General features: G+C 37.0%; 1 protein-coding gene across 1 annotated transcript in view; it reads right to left on the minus strand.

Annotated features, from left to right (window-relative positions):
• The window catches only part of LOC106870837 (40S ribosomal protein S23), a 15,639-nt gene that overhangs the window by 12,294 nt on the left and 1,685 nt on the right, over positions 1–1,660 (minus strand). The window contains exons 2-3 of the mRNA XM_014917067.2: positions 800–959; positions 568–688 (exon numbers count right to left, since the gene is read on the minus strand). Of these exons, the coding sequence (XP_014772553.1) occupies positions 568–688; positions 800–959 (281 nt within the window). The remainder of the gene's footprint in view (positions 1–567; positions 689–799; positions 960–1,660) is intronic.

Below are 1,660 nucleotides of genomic sequence, written 5' to 3' on the forward strand. Positions count from 1 at the left end.
TACCCCCCCACCCCCACCCAAGTGCTCAGCTTACTGTGTAGTGTAGTTGACATTAGGAAGGGCATTTAGCTACAGAAACCGTGCTAAGGTAGATATTGGAGCACTAGTGAGGTTACTAGGTAACTTGAAGATTGAGTTGGGGTGCACAATTAAGGAGCTGAAGTGTGATAGAACAGGTGTCTTGCAGAAAAGGAGATACACAATTTCCTCACCTGGAAAAAGCAAAAAAAAAAAAAAGGTACTTGGTGAACATGAAAGAAACTAGAGATAGGCAGCTGGAAAGAAAGGATAGGGAGTCAAGTGTGCTGAACCTTTCCCTAACTTCAAATGCAACTGATCCAGTTATTTCAGGTACATTAAGTTAAGCAGGTCCAACCTGCAAATGGGAATATTCCATTACCTCCCACTAAAGATATACCATCAGTCTCAAGAACCGGAATGTTTGTTCTCCATGTATGACAAAATCAGACAATACAAATTAGAGCTCATCCTCTGGCATAGATCTTATTAAATATCACATTTACATAATTCAGAAAATATGAAATCGAAAAAATAAGTGAAACGAACCTCAATGAAATTTAAACAACCATCATTAGGTACGAAGGCTGTGATCTTTTTACCATTCTTTATGAGCTGTACTCTCACACATTTTCTGATGGCTGAGTTAGGCTGTTTGGCTTCAACACCACTGAAAAGAGAATACATACATGTATATATACATGAAAAAAATTTGCAATGCAGCAAAGGGACAATCTCAAAATTTAGGGGGGAGAAAAAAAAATCACATAAATATACGTACACTTTTTCTAAAACGATTCCCTTAGCATGGGAAGAACCGCCAAAAGGATTGGCCTTGTATCTGGTACCCAAATTTGCCTTTTTGTAGTCATTATCGTGCCATCTCTGTTTACGGCGATGATTCTTTAGCTTTCGTGCAGTTCTCAAACCTCTGGGCTTACCTAAAAAAGAAAAAAATTCATTTGAGATGGATCCTATATTCGAATTATAATGGAAGTAAAACCTGAAATCACAGTCATTGTGCGATAGTATTTGCTGAAAATCAAGAATTTAGAAAAGTCATTCGTAAAAACGAAAATACCAATCCACTCTGTGCAATCATATTCAATTAAATATAATACAATTTATAATATTAAGGAATGAGATGGCCATGGTTGAAATGTCAGGGTCCTGCAGAAGTCTGCGCGTGTACAAAACAAAAACGAATAGGACTATCGTTTATAAAAAATCTCGTTTTCAGGCCAATGGATACTGAGAATGGACGAAGGGAAATAATCCATGTTTCATCGTGAAATTGAACGTATGCAAATGATTACCATCTCCCCTTCGAGGATAGATACCGCATAGTGTCCCCCCCTTTTTTTTAAGACGGTAGAATGTTTTTTTTTTTGGGGGGGGGGGGGCTTTTTTTGCCCCAAAACTCACATTTTCGGATACGGAAAATAGCCAAAAATCGGCACTTTGAATCCCCCACCCATTTTTCACGTAGCACTAAACTTAAAACTTTAGAGGGATTTTTTTTTTCAGAATCATAATCTCCGTATTTTTTCGGCATATTTTGAAAAAAAGAAAAAAAAAACTTCTGAAATAAGTTAAAAATGAAGAAATTAGGGTAAGGGAAGGGTAATTTCAAAATGCCGAT

Source organism: Octopus bimaculoides, chromosome 11 (assembly GCF_001194135.2).
Source record: "Octopus bimaculoides isolate UCB-OBI-ISO-001 chromosome 11, ASM119413v2, whole genome shotgun sequence".
NCBI lineage: Eukaryota > Metazoa > Mollusca > Cephalopoda > Octopoda > Octopodidae > Octopus > Octopus bimaculoides.